This window comes from Nicotiana sylvestris, chromosome 10, assembly GCF_000393655.2.
Source record: "Nicotiana sylvestris chromosome 10, ASM39365v2, whole genome shotgun sequence".
In the NCBI taxonomy this organism is placed as follows: domain Eukaryota; kingdom Viridiplantae; phylum Streptophyta; class Magnoliopsida; order Solanales; family Solanaceae; genus Nicotiana; species Nicotiana sylvestris.
Genome location: NC_091066.1, coordinates 129,119,422 through 129,139,594, shown reverse-complemented (window position 1 = coordinate 129,139,594; position 20,173 = coordinate 129,119,422). Strand labels below are relative to the sequence as shown.

General features: G+C 34.5%; 2 protein-coding genes across 3 annotated transcripts; one reads left to right on the top strand and one right to left on the bottom strand.

Annotated features, from left to right (window-relative positions):
* Window positions 1-3,303: 3,303 nt before the first annotated feature.
* Window positions 3,304-3,699, bottom strand: LOC138879943 (uncharacterized). Its single transcript, XM_070159592.1, has one exon. It carries the CDS (start codon window positions 3,697-3,699, stop codon window positions 3,304-3,306), a length of 396 nt encoding a protein of 131 aa, XP_070015693.1.
* A 7,337-nt stretch (window positions 3,700-11,036) lies between these two features.
* Window positions 11,037-14,926, top strand: LOC104227438 (spermidine synthase). 2 transcript variants are annotated; one of them, XM_070158477.1, is made up of 10 exons: window positions 11,037-11,102; window positions 11,190-11,375; window positions 12,097-12,173; window positions 12,282-12,404; window positions 12,727-12,831; window positions 13,280-13,352; window positions 13,462-13,533; window positions 13,615-13,810; window positions 14,398-14,527; window positions 14,651-14,926. In XM_070158477.1, the coding sequence occupies exons 2-10, from the start codon at window positions 11,273-11,275 to the stop codon at window positions 14,714-14,716; spliced, it is 945 nt and encodes a 314-aa protein (XP_070014578.1). In that variant the 5' UTR covers window positions 11,037-11,102; window positions 11,190-11,272; the 3' UTR covers window positions 14,717-14,926. The 2 variants fall into 2 exon arrangements, with proteins under 2 accessions (XP_070014578.1, NP_001289514.1); NM_001302585.1 differs by lacking the exon at window positions 11,037-11,102 and having other exon boundaries at window positions 11,249-11,375; window positions 14,651-14,915.
* Window positions 14,927-20,173: the final 5,247 nt, after the last annotated feature.

Genomic DNA, 20,173 nt, shown 5'->3' with positions numbered 1-20,173 from the left:
GGAGCATTAACACGAATAGATCTCAAAAGCTAACAAACTGAATAGTTCATATCCACCTAAATTGACAATTCAAATAGAATTACTTTACACTTAAACTAATAAGATTTTCTTTAAGTATAGTCTGCTATAAATAGCTTATAACAATCGAAAGTAAACATATAACATTAGGAAAACTAGAGGAATCAATTCAATCAGTTGCCCGCCAATTTAACAGCATCCAAAAATCACAAATAACAATATAGCAAACACAAAAAAATTTATCTCTACAAATCACAAACTGACATAGTTGGACATCACAAATCACAAATCGACTTAGGATCAAGTATTTGGGTACCTGGTATAAAGGGCATCTACAAATCACAAATCTATATATGCATCATTGCATAGAGGGCATTGCTGACTGAGTTCATACCCCAAGCTACCAGTCTAACGTATCCAGTAGTTCTCACATATTTGGAGGTATGTGAATCCCTGTATCACCTGTTGATTAACAAAGTGACAAAGGGTATTTATTCATGTATCTGGAATCAGGATAACAATGTTGGATTTTGCTGACCTATGAAAGTATAATACAATTTTTATTATCGGTTTGCTAGTTAGTAGTCCTCCCAATTAGATGAATTAATCGGATCTTTTTTAATGAAAAACTAATAATAGATACTCTATTGTTAATTACTTCCAACCAATCCAAATACATGCAGACAGAAGCAACTCCTAATGCCACTGTAGACTGTTCACTTCCTACTCCAAAAACTTTTGATATAGAATTGTTTAATTTCAAACTTATTTGACAGCAGAGAATACAAACTTGTTCAAGTGAGAATACATAATATGCTCAAGCACTTAAAAGGTTGAAATCACACTGAATTGCTAACTAAAAAAGTATTTACTAACATTTGCTTTATCAGAAAGCCAATAAGAGATAAGACCACTCCATTGATCCTTTGGTATGTGGCTTGGTCTATTTTTCATCAAGGCATCTTTGGTCTTATATTTGGTCACATACATAGTTTTCATATCACATTTATAGTCCTTCCATTTCTTCCCTATTGATTTTTGTATAAACTCTTCTCCACGCATTGGGATTGAGAATTTCTTCTGAAAAGATAGATCAAGCTTGTACGAAATAATATCAAAGCTACAAATAACAGATATATCTCATATTTAAGGTGAAAGAGTGACACCAGAAGTACTATGCAATGAGGGTTGTGAAGATCATGTTGACACACACCACCATACTTTGTCCTACTGATCTTGTTACTAGAATAAATTTTTCACTTGGCACTAGCCAACCTAGAGGACCCTAATTCAAGGGTACAAAATTTAAGTCCGAGAAAAAAAAAACAGAACATGATTCATTGTACTGCTCAGCAGCAATGCCAACAGAATTATTCAAATTGCTAGATTGTTCATCATATGTTTGGGCTTGAGAGCAATTTTGAGCATTCATTACTTGCTCAATATAGGGCCACGCCACTTCATCATGACGTGGTCCAGTAACCAATCTACTGCCAACTCTAGTTCTCATATTTCATCTCCAAACTTAAGTACTAATTTATTTTCAAGAACCTGTAGAAGTCATAAAGAAAATGTCTTTGAGAATTTTCTTTCAGCCAAGTGTCAAAATCAATACCTGTAAGCTACTATCCGAAGTTGTCTGAACTGCCAAATATATACACCTTCTACTCTGATTTAAGCACCCCCCGTTGTTGGCAACATTAATTATTTAATGATAATATTATTTGAATAAGTGATCACATAATAAGTGATCCTCAGTAGTTAAAATGATAAACCTAAATTTGTTGTTGATGAAAACAATATCTTATTGGAAAACAAAGTTAAGAATGTAATACAACAAACAAAATTATAGGGGTAATAGGTAGGTCTCATGTTAATTCTACTTCCATAGTGATTTGTCCAATTCAGCTATTGAGGTTGTCATGTTCCCGTGCATCTTTTAGGCATTCAAATATTTCATATGTTCTATTTCCCTGACTATACTATTAAAGGTATCACTACTCTCTACTATTACAACCTTCCAATTATGTTTGCTTATCTAGGTCTTAGCTCAAACATTCTTTTTGCCCTGCACAAATTAATTTAAAACTCTTTGCTGCCTAATTAGCGCATGCCTACTCCTTTGTTGGGTTAACTTTGTCTTCATTGACATGTTATCTTCTTCAAGAATTAAATGTTTTGAAACTTTTGCTTTGCGTGCGAGAACAAGAATCCTCGATTCAAGTAATTTAATTCGATTCTAACGTCAACTAATGAGGTCCTTCAATCCACAAACTAGTCTCTTATTAAAAACACTTGGACATAACACAAGTTCTAAAAGGCTCATCAAATGAAATAGAATACATCACAAAACATAGAAACATGGCATAAGCACATTAGACTATTCTCTATCGGACTAATTTCATTTACATAACAAGTTGTAACATAATAAAATAATCAAATCATTGTTTTTTTCAAATCAGATACATAAGTTTTCGATTTTAATAATAAAATGGGTATATAGAAAAGTATAAAAATTCACATGATATTCATATTCTTACCACAAAACTTTAACGTCCGAGCCCGACTACTGCTGGTGAATAGCGAAGGGAATGTTTTGTGTGAATCTGCGAAGGAAAATTTCTAACTCTAACGATAAGAAATTTCAGATAGTATGGAGAAGAAAGCAGAGATTTCATATTGTAAGAAAAAGTTCAAAATTGAGCTAAACTTTCAGAAGCTATAGAGATTACCGAGAGTTGAAATACAAAGCCTAGAACAACTTCGGATTGTAGAGTAAAAACACCAAATCTAATACAAAAATCGAAATTAAAACAACGAGCAAAGGCATTATATACACTAACAGTATAAAGTATAAAGATAGAGATCTGATTAATATTACACTAAACTCAACTAAAATGCTAGCTGAATTGAATAAGTACAGTTTTAGGAAAACTAAGAAGTAGATCAAAGAATAACTAAGTTAAATTAAAGAGATACTCACCGATCAGAGGAAGAGAAATGGAGAGCAAGAGATCGTAGGCTTCATATTTGAATCAGGGGAATTTAGAGGCTAAAAATAATTGGAGGGAAGCTAAAGAGAATTGGAGGGCACATTAAAAATAATTGGAGGGAAGCTAAAGCGAATTGGAGGGTACACAACTTGAATTGAAAAGGCTAGTTTTTCTCTTTCTGGACTATATTATTTTGTCACTAAAAATTACTTCTTTTATCGACTAAAGTTTAAATGCCGGTAATTAATGACTCTAGAATATAAATCGGCGGCAATTAAGCTATTGCCGCTAATTAATTGCCACTAAATGTATAATTTGTTGTAGTGGTTAAATCGTTGATTTCTTCATGAATCTCTTTCGTAGTGTCATCTTGAGCATTTGTTTTTCTTTTTCTAGGATTTCGATTCTTAAAACCCAATGGTCGGCCACGCTTGAGGCGTGCTTTTGACTCATTAGCTATGACACTAGAAGATTGCCTAATAGGGACATCAATGTGGATTGGAATATTCTCTACAGGGATATGTAATTTTGTAATCCTTTTCAGATCCGTAAATGCGTCTGGCATTTGATTTGCTATTTTCTGCAAGAAAATGATCTTTTGCACATTTTTTTTACAAATAGAGGCACGTGGATCAAGCTGAGACAATGATGGATTTTTTTTACAAAATTTTCCATTTAGTTTCACCATTTTCTCCCTCTAATTTTGAAAAAAGTATCTCATCGAATCGACAGTAAGCAAATCGTGCAGTGAACAAATTTTCCGTTAATGTTTCGAGGTAGTGAATAATAGAGGGTGATTCAAACCCAACATATATTCCTAACCTTCTTTGGGAACTTATTTTGGTGCGATATGGCAGTGCTACAGGCACATATATTGCACATCCAAAAATTCTTAAATGAGATATATTAGGTTCATGACCTAAAACTAATTGGAACATGGAATATTTATGATAATTTGTCGGTCTGAGACGAACTAGCATTGCTGCATACAAAATGGCATGACCCCAAACTGAAGTGGGTAATCTCGTTTTTATGAGCAATGGTCTTGCTATCAATTGCAAGCGTTTAATCAAAGACTCTACAAGGCTATTTTGAGTATGAACATGAGCTACATGATGTTCCACTTTTATCCCAATTTATAATCAATAATTATTAAATGCTTGGGATGAAAACTTAACAACATTATTAAGTCTAATAGACTTAATTGGATTATCGAGAAACTGTGCCCGCAATCGGATTATTTGTGCCATTAATTTTGCAAACGCCATGTTGCGAGATGATAATAGGCACACATGAGACCATTTAGAAGATACATCTATTTAGACCATAAAATATCTAAACGACCCACTAGGTGGGTGAATAGGTCCACAAATGTCCCCTTTGTATATGTTTCAAAAGCGTAGGGAGCTCAATGCCAACCTTTGTTGGTGATGGTTTAATAATTAACTTGCCTTGATAACAAGAAGTGCAAGAAAATTCATTATTTAAAAGAATCTCTAAATTCTTTAGTGAATGTCCATTTAAATTTTCTATAATTCGTCTCATCATAATTGATCCAGGATGTCCCAATCGATTATGCCAAAGTACAAAAGTATTTAAATCAGTAACCTTTTGGTTTACGATAGAATGTGCCTCAATTGTACTAATTCTTATCTAATACATGCCACAAGATAAAGATGGAAATTTTTCAATAACCCTTTTCTCGCCAAAGACATTCTTAGTAATGATGAGATATTCAAGATTATTCTCATCTATTGTCTCAATATGATATCCATTTCGACGGATATCTTTAAAACTCAATAAATTCCTTTTGGACTTGGAGAAGAACATTGCCTTCTCTATGATAAGTATTGTTCCCTTAGGCAGAGTTATAGTAGATCTTCCAGAGCCTTCAATTAAATTACTACTACCATAAATTGTAGTAACATTGGCCTTACTCATACTTAAATAAGAGAAATATTTCTTCTCTTTGAATATTATATGTGTCGTACATGAGTCAATTAAGCAATTACAGTTGAACTGTGATAAATTTTGCTTTGAGAGATATCTATATTTTCTTCCTATGGTTTGACATGCAAAAAAAATTATTTTATTATTAAAGATATATATAGATATTCCAAACATTTGCTACACGAGAAGAGACAAGTTGAAATAATGAATACAAAAATAAACAAAATGTGACGCATGGGCCATAAATTGAATGAAATACTTTGATTTGTTGTACTAAGTACTAACGTGTTACTACTGCTCTAATAGTGCTTAGCTAAAAAGCTTTAGGAAAAACTGAAAAAAGAGTCAACACCTTTTGAAAACAAACGTCGTAAATCATAACTAGTATACTACTATATCAAACTTGTTTAATAGTAATGTAAACAAATTATTTATTAGTTGTTTTAATTAAATGATTCTGTGACACAATTTTTTTATACGTCATGATTATGTTATTTATCATTAGTAATGCTATTGTACATTTTATGCGCAATTACTAGCTTTTATAATTAAATAACTATTATAAAATTATAATGACTGTTGCTAAAAAAATGTACGTAATAATATTGAATTCTGTGTTGCAGTTCACATGATTGATTAGAATTCAAGTTCATTGTTTAAAATGAATATTAGAATTATATTTAATCAAAATGGACTAACACTATTTCATAAAATAAATAATATTAATGGCTACTACTTATGTAAAGAACTATGATTATATGATGTTTATTCACTAGCTACTATGAATAGGCAAACAAAAAAAATCAAACTACTCAATCATCTTTAACCACTGATCCAAGCGCAAGAAATCCTTTAATAACCCGGATTCCTATTTCTCAGTGATATTCCATGATCAAGACAATTGGCTGAATCCCGTGAAACCATTTCATAGAAGAAAGGGCAAAAGAGACGAAGGCCAAAGCATTGACTGAAGAGGGGGGCAAAGAGATATTCGCCTTTGACTTCTTCTCCGCCTACTGACTGCTACTCGGCTAGATGCTCCTATTTCTTATTCGTAGATCGTAGATTAAGATGTTATTAGGATGTGGAGGGAACCTGACATTAAGCACTGGGGCCAGCCACAAAGGAATAGGTTTGAATGTCAGTGATCTATTTTTTCATCAGGGTGCTCAAAGAAGTCTGTCACATCCAAGTAGGTGATGTCAAAGACAAAATTAGCTTCAGGGCCTTTATTCTGTGGAGATGCTTAATAAAGCTCAACCAAATGTCTTGGTATACGACAAATATTTGCCCAATGCCATTTTCCACCGCAACGATAGCATTCAGTTTATGAACCATTTGCCTTTGGATTCTCATCTTTTCCTTTTCATTTTTAGTGGTTATATTTCTTGAGGGATGATTAACGCCAGAAAAATTTCTTCCTTGTCCACGGCCACGATCATGACTACGGCCACAAATAAGGCCGTGGTGTTTTCCACGCTTAGCATAATGAGAATACACCTCATTTAATTCAGGCAATGGTATAGACCCAGTGGGTCGATTTTCGTGATTTTTCATGAGCAAGTCGTTGTTTCGTTTAGCCACAAGGAGAAGAAAAATTAACTCAGAGTACTTCTTGAAACCATTCTTTCTGTACTACTGTTGTAGAATAATATTGGAGGCATGAAACGTTGTGAATGTTTTTTCAAGCATATCATAGTCAGCGATACTATCTCCACAGAATTTCAATTTAGTGCATGCATCCTATGTGATGGATTATTTACAAACTTTGGTACTACTCTTAATTCCAGGAATCCCGGATGTTCAATTTGACTCTGCTTGGCATAAAAATGTTGTACAATTAAAATTACCTCAATATTCATATTATCTCCATTTGCCTTCTTCTTTCTTGATTTTCAATTTGATAAATTGCATCAAAAGTTGCTTGGTCTCGGAATGAAATTAGGTATAAGTAAAATACATTAGTACAATTTTTATTATTCTTTCACTTTTTGGAAAGAATTTAAAATAAATCTCAAGTTAGACTATCCGTATTCACACGTACTACTGAAAAGTAGGAGTGACAAGGTCACTGTATTTGCATGAACTACTGAAAAATTAGGGGTGACAATAGAATAGAATTTCCGACTTAAATGGGGTTCCATGAATAAAGTGGACCAGGTCAATAATTGACTTTGAAAGTTTTGTAACATCTTGAGTTGGGACAGGACTAGTTGAAAGAAGATGGTAACAAAATAACTATTTTGATAAAAACAAAAAAGAAATTAAACAAAACTGTACTTGGCAAAGTAGTATAGTTGGTAACCAAGTAAATGAAGAAAGAATGAAGAATTTTTTTTCAAAAAAAAATTAATAGGAATTTAATATAATGGAACAATTCAAGGCAAGATTGTGTGAGAAAAGTAACAGTGCAGTACCTTTTTCCAGCTTTACCCTTAGCATGTCTTGAAAGGCCAAAATTATAAATAAAAGCAAAATGGCTACTTTAACCCTAGGCACGTGTCAGGTGTAAATTATAATAAAATCAATAACCTGCCTAACAAAGGAAAAAATAGCCATGTTTAATCATCCACTAAATCATTGTCAATTTGGTCAGTCCCACCTCCCAAATTTGTAATTCATTAACAACCCTTTATTTTGATTTAAAACTATTACAGAATCTAGTTCTTTGCAAGTTCAGGCAACAATATTTGAAAGTGAAAAATAGACACTATTCTAGAGTACCCTATTTTATGCACAACTAAACAAAAGGAAAGGAAGAAAAGAACGAAGAGCTTCGGATCCAAACAGAGGAACGCACAGTACTATGCAAAAACACTATCATCTTGTACATGGAATAAGAATAATAATCTCGATATAGAATTTGGGATTAACTTTATCTCATATTTGGTTTATATTAGCTAATTTCGGAATAATTTTTACACTAACGGTGTATTTGGCATGAAGAAAAATATTTTTCGAAAAGTATTTTCCAATTTTTCCATGTTTGGTTCGTTTAAATGTTTTAAAAAATATTTTCCTCATGAACTCATTTTTCTCCAATTGGAGGAAAGTGTTTTCCCTATCAAAACAAGGGAAAACATTTTCCAAAACTCTTTTTCAATCTTTTCCAAAAGTATTTTCTCTCATTCAACAAAATGAGTAATTTCTTTTCACGTTGTAGAAAGAATACTTTCTTTTTCAACAAAATAAAGTATTTTCGTTTTAGTTATCGAGCTCCAATTTCAATGTTGTTCTTGTGTGAAAAAGAAAAGTAGCACATTGGATCTTTGTGAATTTTGAAAAGAATCATTGAATTCTTGAAGAAAATTGAGCCGGAGGAGGAGGGGGGCATACAAGAAACAAGGGAATTTTTGGGACGGTGGGTTGTGGAGAGTAACATAAAAAATTATTTTCCTAAAAGTATTTTATACTCTCTAACCAAATCCTAGAAAATATTTTCACTCACCAACCAAATAAGAGAAAATAAGTGATAAAACCACTCATTTTTCTGAAAAATATTTTCTAGGAAAACATTTTTCTTCATACCAAACACACCCTAAATGGTGGGATTAGTTATCCCATAAAAAAGATGGGCCAACTAATCCCATGGATATCCCAGGTTTTAATGGATCTTTAAAAATCAACCGAACCGAAATGTACAGAATCAATTATTAGGTTTCTTTTAATAAAACTGTAGGTTTTTATATAAATTTATAACCGTACAGAATAATAAGGTAAGTTTTTAATTTTTATAAAAATAAACCGAAATACTGAGGACATTTATATATGAATATTCGATATATTAAGTTTAAAAGTTCTAAAACCTTAAAAAAATCATTTGGCCTTGAGATTATGGAAGTGGCTACAAGTGACCAAGTAGTTAACATCCAAAGTCCTAACTTCCAAACCTATTCTACTACTTCTATTGAAACTAAATTAGTTCCAATATCTTGAGTAGTATGTCACAGGGCATATTCCAGCAATCTTAAGTAGCAAGCCACTATGTATTTGATGTTTTTCCTCTCATCTGATTTAGATGTCTCTTGTTGGATACTAATCTTCTAATAAACTCTATTCTTGAGTCCGACTTGATTAATATCTCTCCACTTGTATAATTTATATTTTTCTTATCTTTGCTTAATTTGTTCTACGCTACAATAGAATAATGGGGTGAATCTCTTTTTTCGACATCTTCATGTTCGTTGGATTCATTACTTTTATATAATAAAAATGTCTGGAGAGTTTTAAAAGTCCTATTCGAGTACGTATTTATCGCATTCTAACCTATACTAGTGACTTTTATACATACGCTTTTAAAAAATACTGAAAAATTAATCGAACCATATCAATACCGAAAAGAAATCGAGATGATTAGATGAAAAACATAATGTTGGTTATACAAATGGAATAATTGAAAATTTTATTTAGTACAAATTTTATAAAATAATTGTTCGAACCAAATTACTGACACCTCTATATCCCACCATCATACTAAACAACACAAAACAAAAACGACTTATCAAATAGTACGAATGTGGTCAACATGTTTGGAATTACAAAAAAAACGGATATGTGTTAGGTGGGATTTGGGATATTTCTCTTTTCTTTGGTATGTGGCAGGTGTAGGATATGAATTATTAAAATCTTCATAACATTCTCTCTAATTTTTACATTATTAATGCAATTTGTACAAGTAGTATTGGACTTACTATAGATCATTATACGTTTTATAATTATAATGTTTTTATTTTTCTATCCCATGTTCGATATTTATTTTGGAATTCGATTAATCCGAATTTACGTTAAAAATTTCATTTTGATGGTAAAACTCTCTCCATTAAAGAAGCTTCCATTCATAAAGCTCTAGATCATGATAAACTATTAGTACACACCGCACGGAGAAATTCAAAAATAATCAAATTTACAAGTGATCATTAAAAAATAGTCACGGTTTCAAAAGTAATCGAAATTTAATCACTTTTATGTAGGATAAATCTGAACGAAAACACTGTTCAAAATCCGAAAAAATACTCCAGCATAATATACTGTAGTTCCAGTATAATATACCGGTCTAACATAATATACTGGAGTTTGGAGCACCGGTGCTCCATTATCCAGAATATTATACTAGAGTCAGCAAAGTATACCGGTCCAACATAATATGCTGGAAGTTAATAAACAGGTGCACCGAACTCCAGTATATTATGCTGGACCGGTCTCTGTTGAATAAAAATAATGGCTATTTTTATTGACTTGGTAAATGCTGACTATTTTTGAATGACCAGTCCGAAAACTGGCTAAACCTTGCTATTTTAACCACAATGCACGAACTCATTCGGCAAATAAAGTGCCTAAAGTTATGGGCTTGTGAAAAATGTGAAGGGGTAGGTAGAAGAAGATACAATCTTCTTGATATTCTGAAAAAGATGCTCCTTTATTTCTTTTTCTTTTTTGTCCTTATTTTTAATTTTTATTGGCTAAGGGGGTTGTTGGGGAAATAGTGGGGCCAATCATTTGACCAAAAGCTGATACCTAGTAAAAACACGAAAAACCCTAGTAAAAGCCTTCCATCATTTTACAATAATCACAATTTCACATTTTGCAATGATCAAGCCTCCTCTCCGTAAAAATAATTTACGTTAAAGTATTTCTAATTTAAGAATTTTCGCAATTTTTAAAATTCAATTTTTAAATATCTTTTTTAACTTCAATCAAAATATTGTCCAAACTTACTGTCACATAATAACATTGTTTATCACACACAAAACCCACACTTTAATGGAGTTAAATTTGGATCTTTTTTTCTAATACAAAAGTGTTTGAGTTAGTTTACGCGTACTTCTAACTATTTTATTTCATACATGCAATCTACTATCTCAAATTTATATCAAACTTATAAATACATAATATGAGCTCGCATAAAACTTTTTTTTACTTAATTATAATTAATTAATATATATTTTCTCGTCACAAAATTATTTAATCTTAATAGATTGATATATTTTAGTTAAAAGTATTGGATGCAAACCAAATAAAAGAAAAAAAAGGGGGGGGGGAATTACAATTTTCACCGCAAGCCTAAAGCAGAAAGACAACTAATCCTTAACAGACAGCTATTCACGCTATACATTTTCAGACTGAAGAGTCCTGAGATTTGAGGTAACTATTATTGTGGTGTTAAAGGTTAAATAGAAAACTTGCTGTTTCTGTTGGGCCTATAAATAGAGGAGGGTTTTGTGATGGCAGAGGAGTGTGCAGCATTTGTGAAGGGAACTGATCAATTGCCTGTGAAGAGACCAAGAGAAGAGGAACAACAACAACAAGAAGAGATGGAAGCAGCAAACCACAACAACAACGGCTGCACCAATGAATCTCCTTATATCTCTTCTGTTCTTCCTGGCTGGTTCTCTGAGATTAGCCCCCTTTGGCCTGGTTTGTTCTTTGATTCATCATCTGTCCTTTCTATATAAAGGTTGCTTTGATTTTATGCGTTTGGGTATCCAAGATTTTACTTTTTGGCAATTGGGTTGCACTTTGTTTCTCTTTCTATGTTCTGTTTTTTTGTTGGGTTTTCGGCCAGGTTTGTTTCTGCATCATCTGTGTTTTTTCCCCTATAAAGCTTACTTTGATTTTCGGCATTTGGGCATTCAAGATTGTACCTTTTGGTAATTGGCTTGCACTTGGTTTCTGTTTATGTTCTGTTTTTGGTGGGATTTTTGGGGTTAATTACTTTAATGACTGTGGGTATTAAAGTTTGCTTCTTCTTTTTTTCTTTTTCTGATGTGAGTACTTTTATTATGCATTTGGGTATCTAAGTTTTGTGTCTTTTTTGGCGATTCTTGGTGGGTTTAGTACGTGAATGCTTGTGGTGGTGTCTATCAAAGTTTATGGTCCTACTTTTGATGGTTTGCAGTTGCTTTCTGCCTTGTTTTGTATGGTGAATTTTTGGTTTTGTAAATGTCTTTTTTGCGGGTGTGGGGAGTTCGATTTTAACTGTGAAATTCACAAATTAGATTTGGCTTGTACATTTTCTTGAAACTTTTTTGTATGGGATTGAGGATTCTGCAAAGATTTTTCCTTTGAGTGCCCAGTGAATTCTTGTAATTGAGAGAACAAAAAGGGAAAGGTTGCTGACAGGGAAGTAATTATGCAGGGGAAGCACACTCGTTGAAGGTTGAGAAGATATTGTTCCAAGGGAAGTCTGATTATCAGAATGTCATGGTTTTTCAGGTATTTTGTTGATCTACTAATGTTAGTCTTTTCTCTTACTTTTATATGCAAGGGATGTTTTACTATGTGCTGCTGCTCATTTTTGTTTGATTTTGTTTGTTGGTGCAGTCATCAACTTATGGAAAGGTGCTTGTTTTGGATGGTGTGATCCAACTCACAGAAAGGGATGAATGTGCTTACCAAGAGATGATCGCTCATCTTCCTCTTTGTTCAATTCCAAATCCCAAAAAGGTCCATACGATTTTATGTTCTTTTTGCATCATTTATTGTGAAAAGTTTGAAGTCTTATGACACATTGCTAATCAAGCCCATAGATTAAGAATCTTATCCACATTTGTTTTCCAGTTTGTGTAATTTGTTAAAAGTACCGTCATATTTCTCTTTGTTTGCTTACCCCTACTGTATTTTAGCACAGATTATATCAAATGTGTATTTTTTTTGTGAATTATGTATGAACCGAGCAATTTTTGCAGGGCTATAGTGTCCTAAAGCTATTTATACCATTTGTCTCTTAACTTAGTTGCCAACTTTAAGCTGATTCGTCTTCCCTCAGGTGCTGGTTATTGGAGGAGGAGATGGTGGTGTCTTGCGTGAGGTGTCGCGTCATTCTTCTGTTGAGCAGATTGACATATGTGAGATTGACAAGATGGTAGTTGAGGTATATGCTCATTCGCTATGTTGCGGACTCTCCAAAATGTAGCCGCACCCGTGTCGGATCCTTAAAAAATGCACTACTTTTGGAGGATCCGACACGTATCCGGCCACATTTTCGGAGAGTCCGAGCAACATAGCTCATTCGTAAAAATGGTACCTTATTCACATTTTTGGTCACCATTGACATTTTTCTTCTTTACTAAGGGTAGAGGAACATGTTGATTCTTCTAATTACATGTATTAGCAGTGTCTTATGGCATACTTGATCTTAGTCAGGAACTGCTGCCAGAATTTATCCCTTCGTGTGTATTACTTGTTACTTAAAGGTTTTAATGTGCTAATTAATGCATGTTGTGTTTGGGACATCTCAGTTGTAACTTACCAGCTCTAAGCTCCTTGATGCAAAATGTAATGCAATGTTGAAACTAAGTAGTTTTTCCCCCTTCCGACAGGTTTCTAAACAATTTTTCCCAGATGTGGCTGTAGGATACGAGGATCCACGTGTGAATCTACACATTGGTGATGGTATGATCAATGAATTTTGGTATCTTCTCAACTTTTCTATTGGTTCTCATTTTTTGTTCGCTTGTTAACATAAGTTCTTGGCATTTCCTTTTTCCTCCTGTTTCTGCAGGAGTTGCATTTTTGAAAAATGTTGCTGCAGGAACTTACGATGCTGTCATAGTGGATTCATCTGACCCTATAGGTAATATATCATCTCATTGCTTAAGTACTACCTATTTCGTATAATTTCAGCCCCCAAACAATTTCACTCTTTTAACTTCAGGTCCAGCACAAGAGTTGTTCGAAAAGCCTTTCTTTGAATCTATAGCAAGAGCTCTGCGTCCAGGAGGGGTTGTATCTACACAGGCTGAGAGCATATGGCTTCACATGCACATTATTGAAGAAATTGTTGCCAATTGCCGCCAAATCTTCAAAGGCTCAGTCAACTATGCATGGACTACAGTTCCTACTTATCCAAGGTGCACTTATGTTTTGATTCGAGATATCCTAATATGCATGAATATTTTGCAATCCACACTTTATTGCTCATCTCTCGTTATGTTCTTACTTGTATCTTACTTGAAAGGTTGTCTCAAAAGACCTACAATCTCTTAGAATCTATACAAACCTAGCATATGGCACAATGGAAGAAAAGATCTATAGACGATACAAGTTAGTTGAGAATACATTTTAGTCATGCTATTACATTTACTATAGGTTCTACGTTTTTTAGGAGTCTTTTAGTTTTGACAGACATTGATATGCCAGTAGAGAATATCGAGAACTTCTAGTACTTCTCATTTTATTCTTATTTTGTATTATATGGGTCTGAAATGAGCTTTTATGGTTCGGCATTGTCAGTGAGAATTCATATAGTCAATCCCAAGTTGCTTTGCATTGAGGCATAGTTGTTATGGGTATAAATTCTTTGTTTGAGTTGCATACTGCCGACTCTTAACTAGTTTTTGGTTGAAGCATAATTATAGTTTATAATACGCCATGATTCTTGCTGTTAGCATACTGGTTTTGATTCTAATATGGGTGGTTTGCCTTGTATTAATTGCAGCGGTATGATTGGTTTCATGCTCTGCTCTACCGAGGGACCTGCAGTTGATTTCAAGAACCCAATTAACCCCATCGATGACGATGCCAGCCATAACAAAACTCTTGGACCTATGAAGTTCTACAACTCTGAGGTATGCTGTCATTCTGTTCCTTGATGGTGTCATCTTTTTAAATGCTATATGCCTGTCTTCATTACACTTAACACTTCTACTTTTGGTTTGTTACTCACTTTTGCTATTCTTTTTCCTCCCCAGCTTCACAAAGCATCATTCTGTTTGCCATCATTTGCCAAGAGGGTGATTGAATCCAAAGGAAAATGATGGGGCACATTTTCAAGTACTTTGCTGGAGCAGGATTAGCTGTTGTACAACACCTATAGCTGTCGCAGTTTTTATGTTTAAGTCAATGTTTTTAGGCCAAAAGAGTTGGTATTATCCTCCGGTGGATTATAAATTCCTTTCTTGATTTTGTACTGGATAAAGTTGTCTTGGTTGAAGTTTAAAGAGCATAAAAGTTTTTTATGTGAAAAATTATTTGTAGTCATGGTTTCAGCTTGGCAACTTAGAGTTAATGTTATTCATGTGCAAAATAGGCATCAAATGACCTATTTTACAGAACATCAAACTATAGACTTCAGCATGTTATTAGTTAAATGATCCAATATTGTCAAACTGAGCATGCTCCAGTAGTTATTCCAGAGTAGCAACGTCCCAAGATTATATTTTGTAACCAAAACGTACATCAACTATCCCGTATTTAGCATATACTGAAAATCACCGACATTCTTCAATCTAGCATAAAAAATTATTTACTAAGCTATCACATAATAAGATAAAATTTCAAAATAAGCTTAGCCATGTTATCAACACGATAAACCCACATTTATGTCACACTACACGCGCTATTACTTACCAATTTCTTCAACTTTTTTGGGATCTTTACACTATTTTTTTTACCCTTCCAAGGGAGCTCCCCACTTTGTTACATTGCTGACTCGAACCTACAATCTTTGGATTGGAGTTAGAGAGTACTTACACTTCGCGTGACCCACCTTTATGTTAAAGTCATACCAAATAAGACGGAGTTGGGACAAGTAACTAGGCCGGGCAGACTTTCGTGCTCCCGGTACGTTGCCCCCGCTTCGGCTCAAACTGTCCGTTTGGGTAAGCCAGGTTTAGAACAATCAACCTAAGGTTTTAAGCAATCCTCACTTGTGGCTGAATATTTATATAAGTCGGCCGGATTTACTATTTATTTATTACTAGTCGGTACACATAGATTATGCTCTAATTGCATACGATTATACACATAATATATACTATAAGTTATACATATATTACATATCCTCCAATAATTTTTAATTTAAACGGTTGGGTAGGCGACTATTTGGGTTAATTACTCAACCTTTTTTACCCCAATAAATACATATTTCCCCAAATCTTACTCTCATTTAGACTGGAAGCTGAATTTTATCGGCAGGTGCATACGATATAGAAGCTGAATTTAACCATGTGTTGATGACGCAATTGTGCTTATTTGAATAATTTATCTTATGTGGAAGTCTATTCCAAGTTTCCGGCATTCAGTTAATGAATTTCTGGAGGGTCTTTTTTCATGCAAAATATAAGTATATTGGTGTTCTTTTAATTTTTCTTTTTGCCATAAAAATTAAACTTTATAATTTTGCTGCGATAGACGTTTAGCAGAAAATACATCCTACATTTCATGGGCTAATAACTGTCACACCTTCTTTTTATATTCCGAAGGGGTATATAAAGGAGTTTTTCCAATTTAAGTGACATTATTCGAAATGAGATTAATTTTATTTTATCAGAGTCGCCACTTGGAATAATTTAATTGGTGTCCCAAGTCACCGGTTTATTTTAAATCCCAAATCGAGGAAATTTTATTTTCTAAAGTTTGCGAACCAGAAATTCTAAGTAAGGAATTCTGTTAACTCGGGAGAAGGTGTTAGGCGTCGCTTAGCAATTTATACTTGGCGTACATATACTCATTTCCTTTGGCGCGTCAAAAAGGATGTCACGCGTACGTGTCCTTAATTAATCACACTTTGTTTATTTTAATAAGAGAAGTTTGGTTGGAGTTGCGCGAACGCATCCCTCGAGTTACTTTTAGAATTAAAATCGCAATTATATTACGCGAACGTATACATAATCATAATACTAGTCTAAATCGAGCCTAAAGCAAACTACGATTATTCAATGATGCTAAACAACAAACGTAATGAACTAACAATACTGTTGCGAGACAGTTTGTTAGCCTTTTCATAGCAGAACTCAAACTCTTATAATAAGCATGTTATCAGATGCCTATTTGAGGTGAAAACAACGTTCTTTCATAGAAAAATGTAACAATTAATTGTAGTGGAAATTGTAATGTTTCATAATAATGCTAATATCCCAACTCCCAAGCATCGAATCCAAATGCTAGTGGACAAGTAATTTCTTACAAAGGTAAAGGACGAGTACATTATACATATATGTCTAAGGATCAGCTACTTTCCAATTCCATTTCCAGTTTGGAGCTCTTGAATGCTCCTAATTCACGAGCTCTCCATTTTTATTTCATTTTAATATTCAAAAAAATACCACACAGAATTGTACGGAGATTGAGGGAAAAAAGAAGAGAGCTGAAGTCGCAAAAGACATTCACAATGAAACTAAGAAGCCATGAATTCACTACAAGTAATGGCATCAAAGCAATCACAAATTCAAACTCATATCCTCTATTTTAAATGAACAAGTAAAGCCAGGTTATGATAGATCAATCAAAGATAGGCAAATATAACAATTGATCACCATGAATACATGAACTTAAATGTGTATACAACCAGTCGAATCCAATCCTTCGATTCGTCATTTATACGTCCAAAAAAGGTTACAAAGAGAACCTCATATACCTTTGAGAGCAACAGCTCTGGAATCTGAAAATACTTAGAACTGGAAACTTCAATCGAAAATAAGAACTCGAACCGGAACCGTCCTCGACTGATTCAAACGCTCACTGTAAAAACACTGGTTTGCCGGATTTTGTGCAGGTTTGGACTGTTGGTTTGGTTGAGGTGGAGGAGCAACAACGTTTGGTCGAGCTGAAAGAGAAGGGTCATGACTGGGCTGGTTTTCTCGCTAGGATTCTGCAGAGTTTTCTTCTAAGAAACCAACAGTGCTGAGCGTTGAAGATGAAGCAGCAGGAACGACTGTCTTCTGATCTTGGAAAAAAGATTAGGGGTCTCTTTTAGGGTCATAGAGTTAAGTTTTTGGTGTTCATTTGGGTGAAGGTCTGCTGCGTTAGGGTGGTCGAGGCTTTTCTAGGTTAGTTTGCTGAAGAAGACGACTGAAGCTTCTCAAGTCAGAGAACGGCGGATCTCATGGATTTTAGGCGTAGGTCTATTTAGGGATTATGTACTATTATATAGGGGTAGAGATTAGGTATTATGGACTAGGTCCAAAATTAGGCCTAAAAATGAATTGCTCGAGCCCAAGTTTTATTCTTTCCTTGCGAACGAGATTAAAAAATGGGATCTCACTTATTAATTAATCCTAATAAAATAACTATTAAAATAAGACTGGCCGTTACAATAAACTATTTTTTTTGGTATTTTTCAAGATTAAAAATGACTACAAAACATTAATGGAATAATTTTTGTAATTTTTATTTTTCTTGTAATAAAATAAAGTAAAAGAGTCAAAATTAATTAAAATAGCTATATTAGGCCTAAATTAAATATTTACGTGCTAAAATATGAAAAATCTTGGGGAGGGTCAAAAATCACATGTCTACAGTTGCCTCTCTTTGACTGGAAACGCGAAGAGTTTTCATACAAAGAATGACTAGACAGATTTTTTGACCCGACCCTTATTTGGAGAGACCAAAAGCTAAAAGAAAGGAGAATGTGACCGAGCCCTGGTATCTGACCTGCTTACATATCCTTGGCTATAAAGGAATCAGGTCACGTGTAGTTCAGAAGTGAATGAGGTGATGGAGTACCGAGGTTGAGAGCCGAGCGAGGTGCCGTCGAGGTTCCGGTCCGCGATCCCATTATTACATCAAAATCAAAAATCAAAAAGACTAACTAAGCCTATCAGCTAAAAGTTACAAGATTCCTATCTATGAGTCTTCTGAAGCTTGATCTTGAGTCTTGGTTGTTCTTCATGCGGACCCTGATCTCAATCTGATGCTTGTTAGCTGCAGGTGCTAATTCTTTCTTTTTTCAACTTCTCGGATCAAGGCGGGACATGCAAAGCTTGTGATTTCAATTACGTCTTGAGCAGTCCACATCTTTTCTCCGCTTCTGCATTTTGAATACACTTCTTTTTTTTCTTTTCTTCTTTTCTATATTCTGGATTGAGACTCATTCTTTTGGTCGTCTCGAACCCTGTGCCTTGAGGTAAAACCAGCTCAGACACCAAAACAAACAAACGAACGAAATTTTCTGCCCCAGTTTTCACTAGGAAAATTTCGTGAGTTATTGTAACAAAAACCCTATACTATTTTTTGTGAAAGCGATAAAATAAGAATTGTGTGTCGTTAGGAGGAGGAGATTAGGGAATGGAGCCCTATATCTAAAAAATTCAACCAAGGAGTGGAGATCCTGTGTTGGAAAACGCGACCAGAGAGTGGAGACCCTATATCTAAAATCTCAACAAGGGATTGGAGACCCTATGTTGGCAGAAGGCGACTAGGGAGTGGAGACCTATGTCTAAAAATAATCTCAACTAGGAATTGGAGACCCTATGTTGGCAAAAGACGATTAAGGGATGTAGATCCTATGTCTAAAAATCTCAACTAGGAATTGGAGCCCTATGTTGGCAAAAGGCGACTAGGGGATGGAGACCCTATGTCTAAAAATCTCAACTAGGAATTGGAGCCCTATATTGGCAAAAGGCGACTAGGGAATGAAGGCTCTATGTCTAAAATCTCAACTAGGGATTGGAGCCCTATGTTGGCAAAAGGCGACTAGGGAATGGACGCTTTATGTCTAAAATCTCAACTAGGGATTGGAGACCTATGTTGGTAAAAGGCGACAAGAGGATGTAGACCCTATGTTTAAAAATCTCAACTAGGAATTGGAGCCCTATGTTGGCAAAAGACGACTAGGAGATGGAGACCTTATGTCTAAAAATCTCAACTAGGGATTTGAGCCCTATGTTGGCAAAAGGCGATAAGGTAATGGAGGCCCTATGTCTAAAATCTCAACTAGGGATTGGAGCCCTATGTTGGCAAAAGGCGACTAGGGAATAAAGGCCCTATGTCTAAAATCTTAACTAGGGATTGGAGCCCTATGTTGGCAAAAGGCGACTAGGGATGTAGACCCTATGTCTAAAAATCTCAACTAGGGATTAGAGCCCTATGTTGGCAAAAGGCGACTAGGGAATGGAGGCCCAATGTCTAAAATCTCAACTAGGGATTGGAGCCCTATGTTGTCAAAAGGCGACTAGGGAATGGAGGCCCTATGTCTACAAATTTCAACAAGGGATTGGAGCCCTATGTTGGCGAAAGGCGACTAGGGAATGAAGGTCCTATGTCTAAAAATCTCAACTAGGGATTGGAGCCCTATGTTGGCAAAAGGGTAAGAGATTGAGATTGGGGATTCTAAGCTACTATTTTTGTTTGAATTTTCTTCTTATCTCCTTTTTATTGAATTAAATGAATGAATGCAGGAAAGAATTTTGGAGGGAACTTTCCTCTTTATGGATTGTTGCCGCGAAACTGCTTCTAGCACTTGCGCATTTCTCCTTTTCTTTTCTTCTTTTCTC